Source organism: Bufo gargarizans, chromosome 5, assembly GCF_014858855.1.
Source record: "Bufo gargarizans isolate SCDJY-AF-19 chromosome 5, ASM1485885v1, whole genome shotgun sequence".
Classification (NCBI taxonomy): domain Eukaryota; kingdom Metazoa; phylum Chordata; class Amphibia; order Anura; family Bufonidae; genus Bufo; species Bufo gargarizans.
The window spans coordinates 191,229,640-191,251,645 of record NC_058084.1 but is presented as its reverse complement, the minus strand read 5'-3'; the positions used below and the strand labels follow the sequence as shown (position 1 = coordinate 191,251,645).

The 22,006-nt window shown below is 45.1% G+C and overlaps 1 protein-coding gene across 1 annotated transcript in view; it reads left to right on the top strand.

The window, feature by feature from the left end:
* The window catches only part of LOC122938981 (myosin VIIA and Rab interacting protein), a 570,956-nt gene that overhangs the window by 531,236 nt on the left and 17,714 nt on the right, over positions 1-22,006 (top strand). The window contains exon 13 of the mRNA XM_044294890.1: positions 20,843-21,004. Coding sequence (XP_044150825.1) covers positions 20,843-21,004 — 162 coding nt within the window. The remainder of the gene's footprint in view (positions 1-20,842; positions 21,005-22,006) is intronic.

Here is a 22,006-nt window from a genome sequence, read left to right as displayed (position 1 = left end):
AATTTATATCCCGCTAAATCTGTCCCTAGTGCTGTAGCTGGGCGAGTTATTTAGTGTCCGTTCAAGCACATTTCTTGTTCTGGGTTGAAATACAATTCCCAATTTAGCAATTTCATAATTTAGTGGTTTCTGCTATATCAGAGCTATTTGAAATCTATCCCTAAAAGGGTATATAATATTCAAGGTGCACATAGGGTCATTCAGAATAACTTCACACACCCGCTACTGTGCATTTCCAAATCTAATTCTGTCACTAAACCCATACCTGTCACCCAGCGCCTAAATACTAGGCCTCAAATTTATATCCCGCTAAATCTGTCCTTAGTGCTGTAGCTGGGCGAGTTATTTAGTGTCCGTTCAAGCACATTTCTTGTTCTGGGTTGAAATACAATTCCCAATTTAGCAATTTCATAATTTAGTGGTTTCTGCTATATCAGAGCTATTTGAAATCTATCCCTAAAAGGGTATATAATATTCAAGGTGCACATTGGGTCATTCAGAATAACTTCACACACACCCGCTACTGTGTATTTCCAAGTCTAATTCTGGCACTAAACCCATACCTGTCACCCAGCGCCTAAATACTAGGCCTCAAATTTATATCCCGCTAAATCTGTCCCTAGTGCTGTAGCTGGGCGAGTTATTTAGTGTCCGTTCAAGCACATTTCTTGTTCTGGGTTGAAATACAATTCCCAATTTAGCAATTTCATAATTTAGTGGTTTCTGCTATATCAGAGCTATTTGAAATCTATCCCTAAAAGGGTATATAATATTCAAGGTGCACATAGGGTCATTCAGAATAACTTCACACACCCGCTACTGTGCATTTCCAAATCTAATTCTGTCACTAAACCCATACCTGTCACCCAGCGCCTAAATACTAGGCCTCAAATTTATATCCCGCTAAATCTCTCGTTACCGCTGTCCTGTTGTGGCTGGGAAAGTTATTTAGTGTCCGTCAAAGCACATTTTTTGTTCTGGGTTGAAATACAATTCCCAATTTAGCAATTTCATAATTTAGTCGTTTCTGCTATATCAGAGCTATTTGAAATCTATCCCTAAAAGGGTAGATCATATTGAAGGTGCACATAGGGTCATTCAGAATAACTTCACACACACGCTTCTGTGCATTTCCAAGTCTAATTCTGTCACTAAATCCATACCGGTCACCCAGCGCCTAAATACTAGGCCTCAAATTTATATCCCGCTGAATTTGAATACAATACATTGGGCCAAATAATATATTTGTTGTTGTGGTGAACCATAACAATGAGAAAAACATCTAGTAAGGGACGCGGACGTGGACATGGTCGTGGTGGTGTTAGTGGACCCTCTGGTGCTGGGAGAGGACGTGGCCGTTCTGCCACATCCACACGTCCTAGTGTACCAACTACCTCAGGTCCCAGTAGCCGCCAGAATTTACAGCGATATATGGTGGGGCCCAATGCCGTTCTAAGGATGGTAAGGCCTGAGCAGGTACAGGCATTAGTCAATTGGGTGGCCGACAGTGGATCCAGCACGTTCACATTATCTCCCACCCAGTCTTCTGCAGAAAGCGCACAGATGGCGCCTGAAAACCAACCCCATCAGTCTGTCACATCACCCCCATGCATACCAGGGAAACTGTCTCAGCCTCAAGTTATGCAGCAGTCTCTTATGCTGTTTGAAGACTCCGCTGGCAGGGTTTCCCAAGGGCATCCACCTAGCCCTTCCCCAGCGGTGAAAGACATAGAATGCACTGACGCACAACCACTTATGTTTCCTGATGATGAGGACATGGGAATACCACCTCAGCATGTCTCTGATGATGACGAAACACAGGTGCCAACTGCTGCGTCTTTCTGCAGTGTGCAGACTGAACAGGAGGTCAGGGATCAAGACTGGGTGGAAGACGATGCAGGGGACGATGAGGTCCTAGACCCCACATGGAATGAAGGTCGTGCCACTGACTTTCACAGTTCGGAGGAAGAGGCAGTGGTGAGACCGAGCCAACAGCGTAGCAAAAGAGGGAGCAGTGGGCAAAAGCAGAACACCCGCCGCCAAGAGACTCCGCCTGCTACTGACCGCCGCCATCTGGGACCGAGCACCCCAAAGGCAGCTTCAAGGAGTTCCCTGGCATGGCACTTCTTCAAACAATGTGCTGACGACAAGACCCGAGTGGTTTGCACGCTGTGCCATCAGAGCCTGAAGCGAGGCATTAACGTTCTGAACCTGAGCACAACCTGCATGACCAGGCACCTGCATGCAAAGCATGAACTGCAGTGGAGTAAACACCTTAAAACCAAGGAAGTCACTCAGGCTCCCCCTGCTACCTCTTCTGCTGCTGCCGCCTCGGCCTATTCTGCTGCTGCCGCCTCGGCCTCTTCCTCCGCCTCTGGAGGAACGTTGGCACCTGCCGCCCAGCAAACAGGGGATGTACCACCAACACCACCACCACCACCTCCGTCACCAAGCGTCTCAACCATGTCACACGCCAGCGTTCAGCTCTCCATCTCACAAACATTTGATAGAAAGCGTAAATTCCCACCTAGCCACCCTCGATCCCTGGCCCTGAATGCCAGCATTTCTAAACTACTGGCCTATGAAATGCTGTCATTTAGGCTGGTGGACACAGACAGCTTCAAACAGCTCATGTCGCTTGCTGTCCCACAGTATGTTGTTCCCAGCCGGCACTACTTCTCCAAGAGAGCCGTGCCTTCCCTGCACAACCAAGTATCCGATAAAATCAAGTGTGCACTGCGCAACGCCATCTGTGGCAAGGTCCACCTAACCACAGATACGTGGACCAGTAAGCACGGCCAGGGACGCTATATCTCCCTAACTGCACACTGGGTAAATGTAGTGGCAGCTGGGCCCCAGGCGGAGAGCTGTTTGGCGCACGTCCTTCCGCCGCCAAGGATCGCAGGGCAACATTCTTTGCCTCCTGTTGCCACCTCCTCCTTCTCGGCTTCCTCCTCCTCTTCTTCCACCTGCTCATCCAGTCAGCCACACACCTTCACCACCAACTTCAGCACAGCCCGGGGTAAACGTCAGCAGGCCATTCTGAAACTCATATGTTTGGGGGACAGGCCCCACACCGCACAGGAGTTGTGGCGGGGTATAGAACAACAGACCGACGAGTGGTTGCTGCCGGTGAGCCTCAAGCCCGGCCTGGTGGTGTGTGATAATGGGCGAAATCTCGTTGCAGCTCTGGGACTAGCCAATTTGACGCACATCCCTTGCTTGGCGCATGTGCTGAATTTGGTGGTGCAGAAGTTCATTCACAACTACCCCGACATGTCAGAGCTGCTGCATAAAGTGCGGGCCGTCTGTTCGCGCTTCCGGCGTTCACATCCTGCTGCTGCTCGCCTGTCTGCGCTACAGCGTAACTTCGGCCTTCCCGCTCACCGCCTCATATGCGACGTGCCCACCAGGTGGAACTCCACCTTGCACATGCTGGACAGACTGTGCGAGCAGCAGCAGGCCATAGTGGAGTTTCAGCTGCAGCACGCACGGGTCAGTCGCACTACAGAACAGCACCACTTCACCACCAATGACTGGGCCTCCATGCGAGACCTGTGTGCCCTGTTGCGCTGTTTCGAGTACTCCACCAACATGGCCAGTGGCGATGACACCGTTATCAGCGTTACAATACCACTTCTATGTCTCCTTGAGAAAACACTTAGGGCGATGATGGAAGAGGAGGTGGCCCAGGAGGAGGAGGAGGAGGAGGAGGAAGAGGGGTCATTTTTAGCACTTTCAGGCCAGTCTCTTCGAAGTGACTCAGAGGGAGGTTTTTGGCAACAGCAGAGGCCAGGTACAAATGTGGCCAGCCAGGGCCCACTACTGGAGGACGAGGAGGACGAGGATGAGGAGGAGGTGGAGGAGGATGAGGATGAAGCATGGTCACAGCGGGGTGGCACCCAACGCAGCTCGGGTCCATCACTGGTGCGTGGCTGGGGGGAAAGGCAGGACGATGACGATACGCCTCCCACAGAGGACAGCTTGTCCTTACCCCTGGGCAGCCTGGCACACATGAGCGACTACATGCTGCAGTGCCTGCGCAACGACAGCAGAGTTGCCCACATTTTAACCTGTGCGGACTACTGGGTTGCCACCCTGCTGGATCCACGCTACAAAGACAATGTGCCCACCTTACTTCCTGCACTGGAGCGTGATAGGAAGATGCGCGAGTACAAGCGCACGTTGGTAGACGCGCTACTGAGAGCATTCCCAAATGTCACAGGGGAACAAGTGGAAGCCCAAGGCCAAGGCAGAGGAGGAGCAAGAGGTCGCCAAGGCAGCTGTGTCACGGCCAGCTCCTCTGAGGGCAGGGTTAGCATGGCAGAGATGTGGAAAACTTTTGTCAACACGCCACAGCTAACTGCACCACCACCTGATAGGCAACGTGTTAGCAGGAGGCAACATTTCACTAACATGGTGGAACAGTACGTGTGCACACCCCTCCACGTACTGACTGATGGTTCGGCCCCATTCAACTTCTGGGTCTCTAAATTGTCCACGTGGCCAGAGCTAGCCTTTTATGCCTTGGAGGTGCTGGCCTGCCCGGCAGCCAGCGTTTTGTCTGAACGTGTATTCAGCACGGCAGGGGGCGTCATTACAGACAAACGCAGCCGCCTGTCTACAGCCAATGTGGACAAGCTGACGTTCATAAAAATGAACCAGGCATGGATCCCACAGGACCTGTCCGTCCCTTGTCCAGATTAGACATTAACTACCTCCCCATAACCATATATTATTGGACTCCAGGGCACTTCCTCATTCAATCCTATTTTTATTTTCATTTTACCATTATATTGCGAGGCTACCCAAAGTTGAATGAACCTCTCCTCTGCCTGTGTGCTAGGCCTAAATATATGCCAATGGACTGTTGCAGTGGTGGGTGACGTGAAGCCTCATTCTCTGCTATGACATGCAGACTAATTCTCTGCTGACATGAAGACAGATTCTCTGTTACGGGACCTCCCTCCTCTGCCTGGGTGCTGGGCCTAAATATATGCCAATGGACTGTTGCAGTGGTGGGTGACGTGAAGCCTGATTCTCTGCTATGACATGCAGACTAATTCTCTGCTGACATGAAGACAGATTCTCTGTTACGGGACCTCTCTCCTCTGCCTGTGTGTGTGCTGGGCCTAAATATATGCCAATGGACTGTTGCAGTGGTGGCTGACGTGAAGCCTCATTCTCTGCTATGACATGCAGACTAATTCTCTGCTGACATGAAGCCAGATTGTCTGTTACGGGACCTCTCTCCTCTGCCTGTGTGTGTGCTGGGCCTAAATATATGCCAATGGACTGTTGCAGTGGTGGCTGACGTGAAGCCTCATTCTCTGCTATGACATGCAGACTAATTCTCTGCTGACATGAAGACAGATTCTCTGTTACGGGACCTCTCTCCTCTGCCTGTGTGTGTGCTGGGCCTAAATATATGCCAATGGACTGTTGCAGTGGTGGCTGACGTGAAGCCTCATTCTCTGCTATGACATGCAGACTAATTCTCTGCTGACATGAAGCCAGATTGTCTGTTACGGGACCTCTCTCCTCTGCCTGTGTGTGTGCTGGGCCTAAATATATGCCAATGGACTGTTGCAGTGGTGGCTGACGTGAAGCCTCATTCTCTGCTATGACATGCAGACTAATTCTCTGCTGACATGAAGACAGATTCTCTGTTACGGGACCTCCCTCCTCTGCCTGGGTGCTGGGCCTAAATATATGCCAATGGACTGTTGCAGTGGTGGCTGACGTGAAGCCTGATTCTCTGCTATGACATGCAGACTAATTCTCTGCTGACATGAAGACAGATTCTCTGTTACGGGACCTCCCTCCTCTGCCTGGGTGCTGGGCCTAAATATATGCCAATGGACTGTTGCAGTGGTGGGTGACGTGAAGCCTCATTCTCTGCTATGACATGCAGACTAATTCTCTGCTGACATGAAGACAGATTCTCTGTTACGGGACCTCCCTCCTCTGCCTGGGTGCTGGGCCTAAATATATGCCAATGGACTGTTGCAGTGGTGGGTGACGTGAAGCCTGATTCTCTGCTATGACATGCAGACTAATTCTCTGCTGACATGAAGACAGATTCTCTGTTACGGGACCTCTCTCCTCTGCCTGTGTGTGTGCTGGGCCTAAATATATGCCAATGGACTGTTGCAGTGGTGGCTGACGTGAAGCCTCATTCTCTGCTATGACATGCAGACTAATTCTCTGCTGACATGAAGCCAGATTGTCTGTTACGGGACCTCTCTCCTCTGCCTGTGTGTGTGCTGGGCCTAAATATATGCCAATGGACTGTTGCAGTGGTGGCTGACGTGAAGCCTCATTCTCTGCTATGACATGCAGACTAATTCTCTGCTGACATGAAGACAGATTCTCTGTTACGGGACCTCCCTCCTCTGCCTGGGTGCTGGGCCTAAATATATGCCAATGGACTGTTGCAGTGGTGGCTGACGTGAAGCCTCATTCTCTGCTATGACATGCAGACTAATTCTCTGCTGACATGAAGACAGATTCTCTGTTACGGGACCTCTCTCCTCTGCCTGGGTGCCGGGGCCTAAATATCTGAGAATGGACTGTTCCAGTGGTGGGTGACGGGAAGCCAGATTCTCTGCTATGGAACCTCTCTCCAATTGATTTTGGTTAATTTTTATTTATTTAATTTTTATTTTAATTCATTTCCCTATCCACATTTGTTTGCAGGGGATTTACCTACATGTTGCTGCCTTTTGCAGCCCTCTAGCTCTTTCCTGGGCTGTTTTACAGCCTTTTTAGTGCCGAAAAGTTCGGGTCCCCATTGACTTCAATGGGGTTCGGGTTCGGGACGAAGTTCGGATCGGGTTCGGATCCCGAACCCGAACATTTCCGGGATGTTCGGCCGAACTTCTCGAACCCGAACATCCAGGTGTTCGCTCAACTCTATACTTAATGACAGTGGTAAAAAAATAAAAAATGTATTTATAAAAAAATACCAAGTTTACCAAAAATTTTAAACAATTAGCAAATTTCCAAATTTCAATTTCTCGACTTTTATAATAGATAGTAATACCTCCAGAAATAGTTAGTACTTTACATTCCCTCTATGTCTACTTCATGTTTGGATCATTTTTTGGGGACGTTAGAAGGCTTAGAAGTTTAGAAGCAAATCTTAAACTTTTTCAGAACATTTCCAAAACCCACTTTTTACAGACCAGTTCAGGTCTGAAGTCACTTTGTGAGGCTTACATAATAGAAACCACCCAAAAATGACCCCATTTTCCAAACTAGTCCCCTCAAGGTATTCAAAACTGATTCTACCTACTAACAAAGCAAGAGTTAACAGCCAAACAAAACTCAATATTTATGGCCCTGATTAGGTAGTTTACAGAAACACCCCATATGTGGTCATAAACTGTTGTACGGGCACATAGCATTGCGCAGAAGGAAAGGAACGCCATATGGTTTTTGTAAAGCAGATTTTACTGGGATAATTTTAAGCTGCCATGTCACATTTGAAGACCCCCTGATGCACCCCTAGAGTAAAAAATCCAAAAAAGTTACCCCATTTTGGAAACTACGGGATAAAGTGGCAGTTTTGTTGGTACTATTTTAGGGTACATATGATTTTTGGTTGCTCTATATTACACTTTTTGTGAGGCAAGGTAACAAAAAATAGCTGTTTTGGCACTGTTTTTATATTTTGTTATTTTACAACGTTCATCTGACATATTAGATCATGTGGTATTTTTATAGAGCAGGTTGTTCTGGACGCGACAATACCAAATATTTTTTGGGTTGTTTGTTTCAGTTTTACATAATAAAGCATTTTTGAAAAAAAAATATTTTTTAGTGTCTCCACATTCTGAAAGCCATATTTTTTTTTATTTTTTGGGCGACTGTCTTACGTAGGGGCTCATTTTTTGCTGGATGAGGTGATGGTTTGATTGGTACTATTTTGGGAGGCAAATGCCTTTTTGATTGCTTGGTGCTGCACTTTTAGTGATGTAAGGGGACAAAAAAAGTTTTTTTAGCACAGTTTTTATTTCAATTTTTTAACGGTGTTCAACTGAGGGGTTAGGTCATGTGATATTTCTATACAGCCAGTCGTTACGGACATGGCAATACCTAATATGTATACTTTTTTATTTATTTAAGTTTTACACAATAATATTTTTTAAACAAAAGAAAATCAAGTTTTATTGTCTCCATATTCTGAGAGCCATAGTTTTTTCAGTTTTTGGGCGATTGTCTTAGGTAGGGTATCATTTTTGTGGGATGAGATGACGGTTTGATTGGCACTATTTTGGGGTGCATATGACTTTTTGATTGCTTGCTATAACACTTTTGGTGATACAAGGTGACAGAAAATGGATTTTTCGACACCGTTTTTATTTTATATTTATATATATGTATATATTATATGAAATCCGGCAGCACTCACTTTAGAGGTTATCAGGTGCAGGCGTCTCGCCTTTGACCATAGGCTTGTATATTCAAGGAAAAATCAACGCAGCACTCTTCTTGTAAAAAAACGCAGTGTCTTTATTCACACATGTGACACAAAAATAGGCAACGTTTCAATCCCCTTCCGGGATCCTTCTCAGGCCACATATATATATGTGTGTTTTAGTGTCTCCATATTCTGAGAGCCATAGTTTTTTGATTTTTTGGGTGATTGTCTTAGGTAGGGTTTCATTTTTTGCGGGATGAGGTGACGGTTAGAGTGGTACTATTTTGGGGGGCTTACGCCTTTTTGATTGCTTGGTGTTGCACTTTTAGTGATGTAAGGTGACAAAAAAATATAGAGCCAGTCAATACGGACGCGGCGATACCTAATATACGCTTTTTTTTACTTGAAACTTTTAATTTTTTTATGTAAAACTTTCTTTTTCCACTTTTTTTTCACTTTATTTTTTGTCCCACTCTGGAACTTCAACTTTTGGTGGTCTGATCCCCTTTACAATGCTTTACAATACTTCTGTATTGTAAAGCATTGGCTGTAAGTGTATTACCAGTGTAATACACTTACAGCCTGCTTACCTGTGAGACCCAGGGGTCTGGATCTCACAGGCTCTCCTGGAATGCAGCCACGATGCCTAAGGAAGGCATCGGGCTGCCTTCCATGCCATCGTGTCCCTGTTAAAGCAGCGCGGGGACCCGATGGCAGCTCCGATCCCCGCATGGACAGCGCACGTGCCACGGTCAGCACGGACCGCAGCACATCAAGGGTTAGTGCACCGGCATCTGTGTTTTCACCAATGCCGGCGCATGCACCTGCCAGATCACCGCGCTGTACATGTACGGCGCTGGTCCTTAAGTCAAGGACATCTGCATCGTACATGTACATGTCCTCTGCTGTTTGGTATCCTGGTGTGTACCACACAAAGAAAGCTAAGGAGAGAGTTGCCTCAAGAGATTAGAAAGAAAATTATAGACAAATATGTTAAAGGTAAAGGCTATAAGACCATTTCCAAACAGGTTGATGTCCCTGTTACTACAGTTGCACATATTATTCAGAAGTTTAAGGTCTACAGGACTGTAGCCAGCCTTCCTGGACGTAGACATAAGAGGAAAATGATGACAAATTGAAGAGACGGATAAGGGTACTTTCACACTTACGTTTTTATTTTCCGGCATAGAGTTCCATCACAGGGGCTCTATACCGGAAAAGAAATGATCAGGCATCCGTCGTTCCGGCCTGCGCATGCGCAGACCGGTAAAAATGTGAAAAAAGATACAAGACAGATCCGTCTGTCCGCATGACAAGCGGAGAGACATATCCGCTCTTGCAATGCATTTGTGAGATGGATCCGCATCCGGATCCGTCTCACAAATGCTTTCAGTCACATCCAGATCGGCAGATCCGGCGGGCGGATCCGGCGGGCAGTTCCGACGATGTAACTGCCCGCCGGATCACACTGCCGCAAGTGTGAAAGTAGACTAATACAAATGGTAACCAAAGAGCCCAGAACAACTTCCAAAGAGATTAGAGGTGAAATCCAAGGTCAAGGTACATCAGTGTCAGATTACACCATCCATCGCTGTCTTAGCTAAAGTGGACTTAATGGAAGACGACTGAGGAGGAAACCACTGTTGAAAGCAAATGATTAAAGTTAAAGTTATACTGGAATTTGCCAAAATGCATATTGACAAGCCACAACGCTTCTGGGAGAGTGTCCATTGGACAGATGAGTCAAAACTGGAAGTTTTTTGGCAAGTTACATCAGCTCTATGTTTACAGATGCAAAAATAAAACATACAAAGGAAAAAAACATTGCATCCGCTGTGAAACATGGAGGAGGCTCAGTTATGTTTTGTGGCTCCTTTGCTGGATTTGGCACAGGGTGTCTTAAATCAGTGACTGTATAAAATAAAAAATAAATAAGTGTAAGCAAAGATGTTTAATATTTTAGAAAGATTTAAAATTGTAGAATGTTGTAAATGTGTAAATTCCCACCTCAGATATTTTAGGGCAAATTGCTAGGATATACCATCAGTGTCAGACAGATGCGGACATCAATTTCATAAAACTGGAATACCCCTGACATCCCCTCCTAGTAAGGAACAATGCCCAACCCATTACACTTTCCCAAATGACACTTGTCATACAATGGCCAGTAAACTACACAGGCAATAACTTTGTGTGTGTGTGTGTGTGTGTGTGTGTGTGTACATGTGTACAGTTATTTTTAAAACAGTTTCCCAAGGTAAAGCTTACAAAAAAAGCTGGCTTCACAAGAACCCTACAAGAACCCTACAAGAAGGTACGGAGGCCATCGCACCATTAGCACCAGCTAGTTAAGTAAAAGTGGGGACTGGGATCAAATCTTAAAGCCAAGGCAAAAGATAATTCTTTAGTTTTTTCACAGTTTTACTTAAACTACATATTTTAGAAGTTAGGAAAAAAGCCCATGATCACTGACAAACATAAAATAGCACATAAAGGCATACAAAATATACAAATGAAAAGCACTCACAAAGGGACATAAAATGTAATGAGTCCCCTTGTGGCTATTTATACAGTGGTCCCTCAAGTATTAATTGGTTCCAGGACGACTATTGTATGTTTAAACCATTGTTATTTGAGACCATAACTCTATGGAAAAACGGTAATTGGTTGCAAAGCCCAAAAATGTAATTCCAGAACAAGGAAAAGTAAAGTTTTCAGAAAAAAAAACCAGGCAACTTAGGCTACTTTCGCATCTGCGCTTTGGTTTCCTCTACTGCAGGCATGTCCAAACTGCGGCCCTCCAGCGGTTCCAAAACTACAACTCCCAGCATGCCTGGATAGCTTACAGCTATTAGAGCATGCTGGGAGTTGTAGTTTTGCAACAGCTGGAGGGCCGCAGTTTGGACATGCCTGCTCTACTGGATCTGAAAACCAGACCAGAATAGTTCTGTTTGATTTAACACATCAGGATGCATCCGTTCCGTTAGGATGCGGTTGTGTTAAATCAAAATGGAACAAACCGGATTCGTCACAAAAAAAAATGTAACTCAATGGGTGACGGATCCAGTTTTTTTAGGATCCGAAAATAAATGATGCGGCACCATTGACTTACATCGTTTTTAGTGACTGATCCATTTTGTTCCATTTGAATGAGTGGACACAAAACCGCAGCTTGCAGCAGTTTTATGTCTGGTTACAAAATGGAATGCTACCAGAACGGAATTTGTACTGATGCATCCTGAACAGAGCATACCCCATTCACAAAACACTGGCCCTAAACAGAACGGAATGCCAAAATGCTGATGTGAAAGTAGCCTTAAATGCTGGAAGCTGTAAATGACTTTCTATGGTGAGAGTAGGAGCTTCTTCAGAGTCTTGAATAGTAAATACATGTACCAGAAAAATAAAATGAAGGCGTCGCTCACCTGGTGTCCAAAAGAGCAGCTCATCCTGGCACAGACAGTGGGTAGTACAGAACATTTCAGACCACAGAGGAGCTACTAGACAACCAATAAAGGTGTTTTACCAATAAAATGGCCATATTGATTGGTTACAATTGTATTTGCTGAGTCTAGTTCCATCTTACGATGGCCTAGAAAAGACCATTGTATGTGGAAATTTTGAATCCTGAGTTATCACTGTATATGTATTTTATGTGATAAACTGTACAGCATTAGCGTGCAGGGCATGTATGGAGGAGCTCACAAGCTGAGCTTGTTCCATACATTGCAGGTTCTGACTGTATAATATAATGACCCTGATAGCGGTCATTTAAAGAGAACTTGTCACCACAAAATGCAATACAGGGCAGGAAAAGCTGAGCTGGTTCATTATATATACATTATATATAGATTTATTAGCATGGAATCCGTCCTGCTAATAACACTGCAGGACGGCCTGTATGTAGCAGTTATCCCAGCTATTATCTGCATATAATATAGAGCTTCGCAGTGCTGATACTGACAGAGACTGGAGTTTACATAGGGCTCCTGCTCTGTGCTCTCCAATAAGATTAATACATTCTCCTAAATGTACAAAAAAATTAAGTAGATGGTACATAAGAGATGGCAGATATAATAATAATTAAATATGGTATCTGTACTGCTAGACTTGTCGGGACTACCCCATTCAGGACATATTGTATATCAAAATTAAAGGGGTTGTTCAAGTTCAACAAAAAATCTGACAGCCCCTGTACATGTGGTAAAATAACAAAAGAATACTCACATATTTTCTCCCCTGCACTGAGCTCCAGCCCTCCCTCCTGCCGTTTCTTTTCCTGGCTGCGGCAGTGAGATTCCGCACACTCAGGTCACCACTGTAGCCAATCATTGGCCTCAACAGTGATGTCCCATGTACTGTTGATTAGCTTCAGAGTAACCTATTGTCACACTCTAATGTGGGAGGGAAACCCCACACTGGACATAGGAGGGAAAGGGGAAAGGAAATAAGGCCTGAAAACTAGGGAAGGAAGATGGACACCTCCTAGTGAAAACCCTAACCAAAGCCCTGACTGACTACCAGTATGAACAGACCCCAAAGGTATGTGAGTACCTAAAGTCCTAGCTAACCCTAAAGGACCCTTGTACTAATGACAGGAATGAGACAACCTGTTCCTCCAAAAGGAAGGATGAATAGGAGTCTCCCTGAGGCCTAATACAAAACGACAAGGAAATGCAACACACAGAAAAGTCAAAATAAAATACAAAAGGGAAAGGTAACACTTAAAGAGAACCTGTCATGTGGATATTTGATTATAATCTAACTAATTATATACAATCATTAACCACTAAAAAAGTGCCTTAGCTGTATTCACTTACTGGTGTGACAGATGGTTACCTCATAATATACACACAAAGATGCCACATGCTGTATGCTAATGAGCTGATTTGAGTCCAGGGTGATGTCAGTGAGTCCAGTATTTTTTAATTCAGAGCTATAGCCACGCCCCTGCCCACCTGCTGCTGATTCATATGGAAAATAACTGTCAATCAGCAGCAAGTAGGCGGGGAAAGTCAGGAGCTCATGAATATTCAGGACTCATCATTATGAGCTGGAGCTTTTCAATACAAGATGTTGGCAGATTGACTGGGTCAATTAAAGAAGGTGACCCAGCATTTTGCTAAGATAATCAGTCACTCATTTATGTTGCCCTTAGTTAGGACACCATAAAACTGGTGACAGGTTCCCTTTAATTTCCAAAAAGCTATGGCAGCACCAGGAACTCAGCCGAGATCCAAACACCAGCTATCCACAGGTCCAACGGAAGCTATAAACCGAACAGGATTATGGGATAAACAACTATAAATAGGGAAAGTTAAATGACCAAAATAGCAACACCTGGAAGTTAAGGGTGTGGCCAATGCCAGAAACAACACAGACGCCTATTGATCCACAAGGTAAACATGTCAAATCAAACCACGTTTTGCGACTCTTAAAGATCTCCTGCCACTCACTGTCACTGGGACGTCCGTATTTCTCGGTACATCCGTGACACCTATGCACACAGAACGTCGCTTCTGGGAAAATGATGTTATATCCAGGGAAGACTAGCTCAACATTGGAAACAGCAAGGAGAAAAGGGGAAGGGGGTATTCATTCTTTCTGTGAGACTGCATACTGTGGGAGGAGAGACATAAAGAGATAAAATTCATATTTTTGATAGGTATACAGAAGGAAAACAAAGGTCTCCAGTTTTCTGTGATTTTATGATTTTTAACAACTTTGCTTTAATTGGCCAGGATAAGCATTACATATTAGTTGCATCAATGCACCTGCTCCCCTTGTTTTATAACTGTGTGAAAGCTTTGGGAAAACATGTATGCCAGGGTCAGGTGCAAAGTAGCTTCTGGTGTAGTGCAACTGATGTGCAATCTAGTAGCTTCCTTTGCAGTTTACATGGTACCTTTCAGCCAATTTACAGGATTTTTAATGCTTTCCTTTCTTGTTCAGGCTTTTAGACATAAGTACTGATCAAGAGGTATAATCAAGTGGCACTAGTATTCCATCTGAGCTCTTTAAATAAGACCATAATAAAGAGGAACCCATGTCAAAAAGCTCTTCCATGGGTAGCTTAATCATGTTACCTTCTCTTCTTTGGGTGGACTAATTGTGGAATTTCTTCATTACTTTTAAAGGGAATTTGTCACCAGTTTTATGCTGCCCTAATCTACTACACCAGGCTGCGCATCATATATACTGCATAGTCCTTTATATATTACTACAAACAATTGCCTGGGACAATGTGTTAGCACAGTATTAAACTTTTCCATTTAAAATTACTGGCTCAAGACTTCTCTGCAGGGGCATACAGAGAAATCACTGGGCCCCATGGCAAGAATCTGAATTGGGCCCCCTTGTGAGTGACCCATCGCTCCCCTTAGGGTACGTGCACATCTACTGCAGAGGATCCAGCAGTAGCCTCTGTTGCAGATTCTGGCAAAACACCTCTGCATGTGGGATCTCGAATGACCCCATGATTGTGAATGGGATCCGGCAGATGCCAGCAGTGTTTGGCATATGCTGGATCTGGCAATTCTGATATTTTGCTGGAATGCTGGAACAGAATACCAAAATCTGATCGCAAGTGACTACCTAGCCTTACCCGATGAATTGTGACCGCTGCTGCTACTTCTTATATAGTGTGTTTTTCTTGCCCCATGGACTGTGCCCACTGCTGCTACTCTATATAGTTTGTCATCCTTCCACCATGAACTGTGCCCACTGCTGCTACTTTATATTGAGTGTCATCCTTCCTCCATGGACTGTGCCTGCTGCTGCTTCCTCTCAATGCTGACTTACTGTTTGTGCTGCTGGCAGAGTGCAGTCAGGGCTTGGGGCAGATCTTCACAGAGCTGGTCTGGAGTCTGGATTGGTGACAGTGAGGGATAAGGTCAGGTCCGGACTGGTCAGTCAGGTCACATTGCGATGTATGCTGGTGAAAGAACAGAACAGGGACATTTTACAAAGTGCAGATACAGAAAACTAAAGGATTTAATCTAGTCACAACTGATGTTTCTCTAACTGCTGCAGAACCTCCTATTACACACCTCAGCTGCTGCAGAACCTCCTAATACACATCTCAGCTGCTGCAGAACCTCCTAATACATACCTCAGCTGCCGAAGAACCTCCTAATATGCACATCAGCTGCGGGAACTTCATAATGCACACATTAGTTGTTGCAGAACTTCATAATGTACACATCAGGTGCTGCAGAACTTCATAATGCACACCATAGCTGCTACAGTACCTCATAATACACACCATAGCTGCTGCAGAACCTCATAATGCACACCTCAGCTGCTACAGAACCTCATAATACACACCATAGCTGCTGCAGAACCTCATAATACACACCTCAGCTGCTGCAGAACTGCATAATAAACACCTCAGCTGCTACAGAACTTCATAATACACACACAGCTGCTACAGAACCTCATAATACACACCACAGCTTCTGCAGAACCGCATAATGCACACCTCAGCTGCTACAGAACCTCATCATACACACCACAGCTGCTGCAGAACCTCATAATACACACCTCAGCTGCTGCAGAACTGCATAATACACACCTCAGCTGCTACAGAACCTCATAATGCACACTGCAGCTGCTACAGTACCTCATAATACACATCTCAGCTGCTGCAGAACCTCCTAATACATACCTCAGCTGCTGAAGAACCTCCTTATACGCACATCAGCTGCGGGAACTTCATAATGCACACATTAGTTGTTGCAGAACTTCATAATGTACACATCAGGTGCTGCAGAACTTCATAATGCACACCATAGCTGCTACAGTACCTCATAATACACACCATAGCTGCTGCAGAACATCATAATGCACACCTCAGCTGCTACAGAACCTCATAATACACACCATAGCTGCTGCAGAACCTCATAATACACACCTCAGCTGCTGCAGAACTGCATAATAAACACCTCAGCTGCTACAGAACCTCATAATACACACACAGCTGCTACAGAACCTCATAATACACACCACAGCTGCTGCAGAACCGCATAATGCACACCTCAGCTGCTACAGAACCTCATCATACACACCACAGCTGCTGCAGAACCTCATAATACACACCTCAGCTGCTGCAGAACTGCATAATACACACCTCAGCTGCTACAGAACCTCATAATGCACACCGCAGCTGCTACAGAACCTCATAATACACACCACAGCTGCTGCAGAGCCTCTTATTACAAACCTCAGCTGCTGCAGAACCTCATCTCATACACACCTCAGCTGTTGCAGAACTTCATAATACACACCTCAGCTGCTATAGAACCTCATAATACACACCTCAGCTGCTGCAGAACCTCATAATACACACCTCAGCTGCTGCAGAACCTCCTATTACACACCTCAGCTGCTGGAAAACCTCATAATACACACCTCAGCTGCTGCAGAACCTCATAATACTCACCTCAGCTGCTATAGAACATCATAAAACACACCTCAGCTGCTGCAGAACCTCATAACCTGATGCTTGAGAACATATAAAGCTTTGGTCACTTCTGTGTTGGGGCCTCATTCACAGATCAGGTCATAAATGCTGGACACAATTTTATATCCTGGCAGATGAAAACCCGTCAGATCTCATCATGGTCAGCGGGATCCGTCAGATGTTGACGTCCATGAACTGCCAGATCCGTAACTGCAGTGATTTTCGTTGTTGTGTTCCTATGACGGCAGAACAGTGAACGTCACCAGCACAGATGTGAACAAAGCCTAATACACACCTCAGCTGCTGCAGGACATTATAATCGTGACAAGGGAACTGTATTTCAAGAATGTGAAATGTCAGAATAATACTGGAGACTATAATTTACTGCAGCTTTTATTTATATTTATGCCTTTTGTGTAATACTGTAAATACTGTATATGACATTTCAAATCATTGTGTATAAGTATACACTTTTCTACAAGACATAGCCTTTTTTATTTTTCATGTAGTAAATGTTAAGTGGCTCTCATGTTTCTACGTGAGAGCTGTTTTAATGCAGTGCTGTATAAAGTGGTGCTTAAAGGGAATCTGTCACCAGTGACCTCCATATTTATAAAACCGACAAATAACTACCAGACCGCTTGTCTGGACGAAGGTTCGCCGAAACGCGCGTCGGGGCTGGTGCCATCCTGGAGGAAGCACAGCATGGGTAATTGTTCGTTGTCCATTTGATTATTATGTAATATGTTTTCTACACTGGCACCTTATTGTTAACCATGTTTGTAAAGATGGACAGATCCATGAACGTAGTATCCGCTGTGTTCATCCTCCAGATGATATCCCTGCACCTATGTTCTTTTAATCATGTTTGTGAGATAGCTTTTTGCAATTATGTAATAAAATGATATTCATTTACAAGCGGTCTAGTAGTTATTTGTAGGTTTTATGTTATGGTGTATACCACAGGCTTATGTGTGTAATTCTATTCATGTGTTTGAATAGTCAAGGAATCCCTGGTTGGGGCATATATTGGTTATTGACCTCCATATTCAACTGTTTGCATAGACATGATACGTTTTCTTAATATGCAAATTACGTTTTTGGTTCAGTGACGTTACCATTGCTCTTGTTGCATCCAAGCTCCGCTACTTTCTGTGACCATCCACTACCTGACTGCTTTGATTGACAGTGCCAGGCAGCAAGGTAGGGGCTGGCCACAGAAAGGAGTGGAGCTTTGGTGCAACAGGGGCAATGTTTAAGCCCTTGTTGCACCAAAGGCCTAATTTGCATATTAAGAAAAAGTATCATAATTCAGTAATGGAGCCTCGGATCAAAAGAAAAAAAGCTAAGTGTCTATGTAAACAGTTTGAGAGGGAGGTACCGGGTGACAGATTCCTTTTAAAAGGGGTCTATCAGTAGTTTTGACCATGCAGAACTGCTGACAGCTTTAGGTAGTGTCTGGGGAGAGCAGTACAAACATAGCTCCTGAAAGTGCACTAGAGGTGGTGCTCCACTGTGAAGTGCTCTCTGCATTGAGCTGCTTCACAGCCCCTTCACTTTATGGAGTGACCTGGTTGGATGCTATAGCTGTCACTCAAAGTAAATGGGAGGGGTTGTGAAGCAGCCCAATGCAGAGATCACTTCACAGTGAAGTACCATCTCCTGGCTGGATCGTTGCCCAGCAGAATAGCTATTTCTATAACTATTCACTATTCCTGATAATCAAAGCTCCATAAATAGTATGTTTGTCCTGCTGTCCCCAGTCCCTACCTGGTGCTGTCAGCAGTTTATAATGGTAAAATGTTGTCTGCACCTGCCATTTCAATGGGTCCAGCCAACTGTCAAATGTGATGGGGATGCTTCAAGTTAGAATATACTAAGAAGTGTGTATATGACTGCCCCCTGCTGCCTGGCAGCACCCGATCTCTTACAGGGGGCTGCGATCTGCACAATTAACCCCTCAGGTGCCGCACCTGAGGGGTTAATTGTGCGTATCATAGCCCCCTGTAAGAGATCAGGGGCTGCCAGGCAGCAAGGGGCAGACCCCCCTCCCTCCCCAGTTTTAATGTCATTGGTGGCCAGTGCTGCCCCCCCCCCCCCTCTATTGTATTAATTTCATTGGTGGCCAGTGTGCGGCCCCCCCTCCCTCCCATTATTGTATTAATTTCATTGGTGGCCAGTGTGCGCCCCCTCCCCCGGACCCCCCTCCCTCCCTCTATTGTATTAATTTCATTGGTGGCCAGTGTGCGGCCTCCCCTCCCCCCCGTCCCCGATCATTGGTGGCAGCGGAGAGTTCCGATCGGAGTCCCAGTTTAATCGCTGGGGCTTCAATCAGTAACCATGGCAACCAGGACGCTACTGAAGTCCTGGTTGCCATGGTTACTTAGCAATATTAGAAGCATTATACTTACCTGCTGCGCTGTCTGTGACTGGCCGGGCGCTCCTCCTACTGGTAAGTGACAGGTCTGTGCAGCGCATTGCTTAATGATCTGTCACTTACCAGTAGGAGGAGCTCCCGGCTGGTCACAGACAGCGCAGCAGGTAAGTATGATGCTTCTAATATTGCTAAGTAACCATGGAAACCAGGACTGCAGTAGCGTCCTGGTTGCCATGGTTATCGATCGGAGCCTCAGCGATTAAACTGGGACTCCGTTTGGAACTCTCCGCTGCCACCAATGATCGGGAGGGGGGAAGAGGGGAAGCCGCACACTGACCACCAATGAAATTAATACAATAGAGGGAGGGAGGGGGTCGCACAAAATAAATTAATACAATAGAGGGAGAGAGGGGCGGCCGGAGGGGGTCGCACAAAAGAAATTAATACAATAGAGGGAGGGAGGGGCGGCCGGAGGGGATCGCACAAAAGAAATTAATACAATAGAGGGAGGGGGGGCCGTGGGGGGCCGCACTGGCCACCTATGAAATTAAAACTGGGAGGGAGGGGGGTCTGCCCCCTGCTGCCTGGCAGCCCCTGATCTCTTACAGGGGGCTATGATACGCACAATTAACCCCTCAGGTGCGGCACCTGAGGGGTTAATTGTGCGGCTCACAGCCCCCTGTAAGAGATCGGGTGCTGCCAGGCAGCAGGGGGCAGTCATGTACACAGTTTGTAGTATATTCTAACTTGAAGGGTCCCCATCACTATGGGAATGCCTCTGTGTTAGAATATACTGTCGGATCTGAGTTTTCACGAAGTGAAAACTCTTTCGTGAAAACTCAGGTCTGAAAAAGCTTTTATGCAGACGGATCTTCGGATCCGTCTGTATGAATGTAGCCTACGGACACGGATGCCAATCTTGTGTGCATCCGTGTTTTTCCACGGACCCATTGACTTGAATGGGTCCGTGAACCGTTGTCCGTCCAAAAAATAGGACAGGTCCTATTTTTTTGACGGACAGGATACACGGATCACGGAGGCGGATGAAAAACGGTGCATTTTCCGAGTTTTCAACGGACCCATTAAAAGTCAATGGGTCTGCAGAAAATCACGGAAAACGGAACAATGGCAACGGGTGCATACAACGGTCGTGTGCATGAGGCCTTACTCCCATCACACTGCCAAGAGAAAGAGACTACTTGATTAGTACAAAAGTTAATGTGATCACAGGGCTTTACTAACTGGCAAGTGCCATCCAAAGACACACACACGCTGTTTGTAGTTCCCTGTTTAGATAAAATATGCATGTTGTTTCAGCTATATTTCTCTCTCAGCAAGGAGAAAGTAAAGGACCCCAGTCTATGGAACTGCCAAAGATAGCAGTACAAGCACTCAGCTTTCTCCTACAGCCCCAAAGAGATGAATGGAGCAATAGCGCGCATGTGTAACCACGTGGGCCCCCATTCTCGAGATTGGTGTGGCCCCCAGCAGTACTTTCTTGTGCTTACATATAACATTTGATAACGAGCATACAGAAATACTTTGATTATCCAGTAATTACATCTTACTAAACCTACAGGTGTACCTCGCAGCTGGCACTGTGTATGGGTTAGAAGGGCAACTTGAGGAGATAGAAGACTCTGCACGCAAAATCAACAGTGTAACTACAGAGATTGAACTCGCAGATCTTGAAGATCAAGTTGCGACAGCAGCTGCCCAGGTTCATCATGCTGAGCGTCAGGTAATTTTTTGGGATTGTGGACAAACTTAAAAACTTATTTATTTTGAGCTACACATTGTTACAGTAAAGAATGTATCAGATATACAGTACTTAAATTGTACTGTCTGACTCATTTGCCCCTCATATCGGATGTTACACTGACAGGTTTGGGCAGGTCTCCACACTGCAAAGCTTATTTAGTTGCCACTGTGGTCACTGCTGAGTGGACATAGTCAGTATATAACTTGTATTAGTTGATGTTATTTCTGTTGCTGTCATTCAACTTATTTAAACATAATTGAATCAGAGGAGATTCAAGGTAATGAACATGGGGCTATGTACTGTCCTTAAATTGTGAAACACATAGGAATGTCATCATTTGGGTTAGTATTATATCCTTCTGCAATCTTAGAATAGGTCCCCTTAATGTTCAAAGAATAAATATTTCACATTCACTTTCAAAAAGAAAGTAGAACACTAACTGATGACTACCTTGATAATATTGCACAAATGACAGCAACACCAGGGCTCTTATGGATAGTCACAGACCGTAAATAGTATAGGTCTGTAGTGCAATTAAATTAGTAGTTCTGCCGTTTAAGATATTAACCTATCAGCAGGATAATCACATGTGAAATCCCCACGCCACTCCATGTATCCTTTCATTTAACCACTGCAGCCAATGACTGGCCTCAGCGTTGATACTAGCAAGCACGGCACAAGACCACTGAGACCAGTGATTGGCTGCAGAGGTCATGTGGATGTGTAAGACATCACAGCAAAAGAAAAAGCGATAGGGATTTTAACAGGTGAGTAGCTTAAAGGAGGTTTCAAATACATTTTTTGTTCTTTGTATGTTTCTAACTAAGGCTAAGTTCAAACCTCAGTTATTTGGTCAGTTATTTTTGAGCCAAAACCAGGAGTGAAGCCTACTCAGAGATCAGGTGTAGTTATTTGATTTGCACCTGTTCTGTGTTTTTTACCCACACAATAACTGGCTCACAATAACTGATTGAAATAAAT